Genomic DNA, 2,571 nt, shown 5'->3' on the forward strand with positions numbered 1-2,571 from the left:
CTCAGAACTAACGTCTCCATCTTCGACCGACGGCCAAACGTTCACAAGATGTCGATTGATAACAAAACGAAGTGTAAGTTATAAACGAGATAACGGCTCCAACGAATAACTCAATTAATAAGTATAATAGCCAATGCAAACTAAACGCGTATATTAGACCAAAAAAGAGTCTGGTAATAGATACCAAATGTGGACTAAAATGTCAATTAAATATTTGGTTAATATAAGCAAAATAATTTTAAAGTAATAGAGAGAGATATTTTGACCGTTGCTGTATCAACACATTGAACAAGAATGCCTACTATGGCTAGGTAGCTAGGTCTTCGTGCTCTGTATTGTCTATGTGATTTTATATACTTTCTTCACTCTTGTGTAAATAATTTTACTTTTCTGAATATTTAGCAAATATTATCAAATTTATAAAATATTTAGAAAAATGTAATTATTTTTAGTTATATTAATCAAATATTCAATTGGCATTATTTCACTTAACATTTAGTAGCTGTTGCCAAACTATTTTTTTCAGTGTAGAGCGTAGCATGAAAGGACAAAAGACTCTTCTATAAATAATCAAAATTGTATTGAAAAAAAAGAAAAATTGCACAGAAAAAAAATTAGTACTAAATTAATAATTTATTGTTTCATACATAAGCAAGAATATGAAATCCTCTTGGAAGAATTTATTATCTTAAACAGACATAACTTGCTTACAATAAGAAACAAAATTTCTTCACGTTAGTTCATTATTTTTCTGTTTAAAATTACGAAATTCCTTCAAGAAGATTTTAATTTTCGTTGGATACTGATTCTTTTCTGTGCCAAGTGTATAGACGTTTCAATCCTCAGAGGCCCCAAATTCTAGAATTTCCATTGACAATGTACGTATTAACCCAAAAGAAGTATTGACTCAACTTCTAACAAAGTGACATTTACGCATTGAATGAATGTCTGCAAAACGAGTGAAGACTTCCTGTTTGCGAATGTTCTTATCTTATCGTTCGAATGGTATTATGTCAGCGTGTGCTATGTCAATAATAAAACGATGCACAAAGGATTAACGTGTTAGCCAGATGATCGATAAGTAACGGAATAATCTCCCTGTATAATCGGGCTACTCCGAAACGCGGCTGTTGCTTCCGCTTTTCGAAAGATCTGCCATGAAACTGAGATAGAGTGGTGGGTTCATGAGAGAAACATTGCGTCTCGTGAAGTCGACTGAAGATGCAAACGCTCAATTTCATAATGCCGCGCTGAAAAAAGTTGAAATATATAGAAACAAATGTTACGCGTGACATTTTCTTTGATATAAAAATGTGTAATAACGGAGTATACATTTTTCTGTAAAATATATTTCAATTCCTTTACCATCTGGTTCGTTTGCTGGAAATAAGATTTTATTTCATCTTTGAGTAAAGATTTATTTCAACGAAGCAAATTTAAATCGCGCAAGTTAATTTCAAGCATCTTTTTCTCAGTGCGCGTGCATTTTCACGAACGACACGTAGCGCGACGGAGGAAACGGAATTCACCAGGGTGCGAGGGAAGATCGCGCGCATACTTTCCCGACAATAAAAGTGTTCGAAGAAATGATTGTTTACGATTAAAGGAAAACAAAGGACTCACGGTGATCCAAGGTAGACCCAGCAACGAATTCCTTGCCGGCTTGGCATTCTAGGCTGGTGTCAGCGGTGGCAGCAGCGTTGCCGATGCCCTGCAGGTGGTAATGCCCGAAGGACGGACCCCTGGGCGCCATGATGGCCGCGATGCTGAAGTCCGTCGCTTTTCCCCTCTCCCCCTTCGTAGGCATCCCTCCTCGCGCGAGCGACGACACTTACTCGTACGCGTTCAGTCTCTCGTTACTCCGATCTTCTTATTGCGATCGATCTGTGCTCTCTTTCTCTCTATCTCTCCTCTCCTCCTCCTCCTTCTCCTCCTCCACCGCCTCCTCCGTCTCCTCCTCCTTTCGCGTCCTTTCGATGAATTTTTTATTTCACCGTCGCGCGCGAGGTCCTCCACTTTCTTCTCTTCTTCAAGGAAAGTCGAGAGAGAGAGAGAGAGAGAGAACCACCACCCTCACTTAGGCATATTAAGTCTTTGTACCGTTCTTCTTCGTGTCGACATGACGGCTCGCGGCAGCCAGAGAGAGAGGCGCCTCGCCTCCACCTCTCCCCTCGAGGCAATCGAGAGCGCGCTTCTCGTTCTATCTCGCGATCGATCGATCCCTCGAGATCTCGCGCCGGACCTACCCGCGCGAACAACCGTCACTATCCACCCTGACTGCGAGAATACGTCGTACGTGCTTCGTCACGGCGATTGATCGTCGTCGCTGTCGATTAACTGCAGCAGTTCCCAGGAACCTTGCGAGGAGAAACGTAAACGGCGCCACAACGCGTCTGCGCTGCTCGACTTCCCGGACTCCACTGACTCGCCGTGCCTCCTCCCACGCGCACCGACTGCCCCACCACCGACGGCCGCGAAGGCACCGGTGCACTTCGCGCAGCGTGGCGCAGCCGAGGCCGAGAGAGGAGCAGAGCTTTGCGCGCGCAGTATCGATCGACTCCGGAGGCGGGA

General features: G+C 43.1%; 1 protein-coding gene across 1 annotated transcript in view; it reads right to left on the reverse strand.

Moving 5' to 3' along the window:
* The window catches only part of LOC105202650 (T-box transcription factor TBX20), a 67,936-nt gene extending 65,463 nt beyond the window's left edge, over positions 1–2,473 (reverse strand). The window contains exon 1 of the mRNA XM_026132005.2: positions 1,624–2,473. Coding sequence (XP_025987790.1) covers positions 1,624–1,807 — 184 coding nt within the window. The 5' untranslated portion in view covers positions 1,808–2,473. The remainder of the gene's footprint in view (positions 1–1,623) is intronic.
* Between the last annotated feature and the right edge of the window lie 98 nt (positions 2,474–2,571).

Source organism: Solenopsis invicta, chromosome 16 (assembly GCF_016802725.1).
Source record: "Solenopsis invicta isolate M01_SB chromosome 16, UNIL_Sinv_3.0, whole genome shotgun sequence".
In the NCBI taxonomy this organism is placed as follows: Eukaryota; Metazoa; Arthropoda; class Insecta; order Hymenoptera; family Formicidae; genus Solenopsis; species Solenopsis invicta.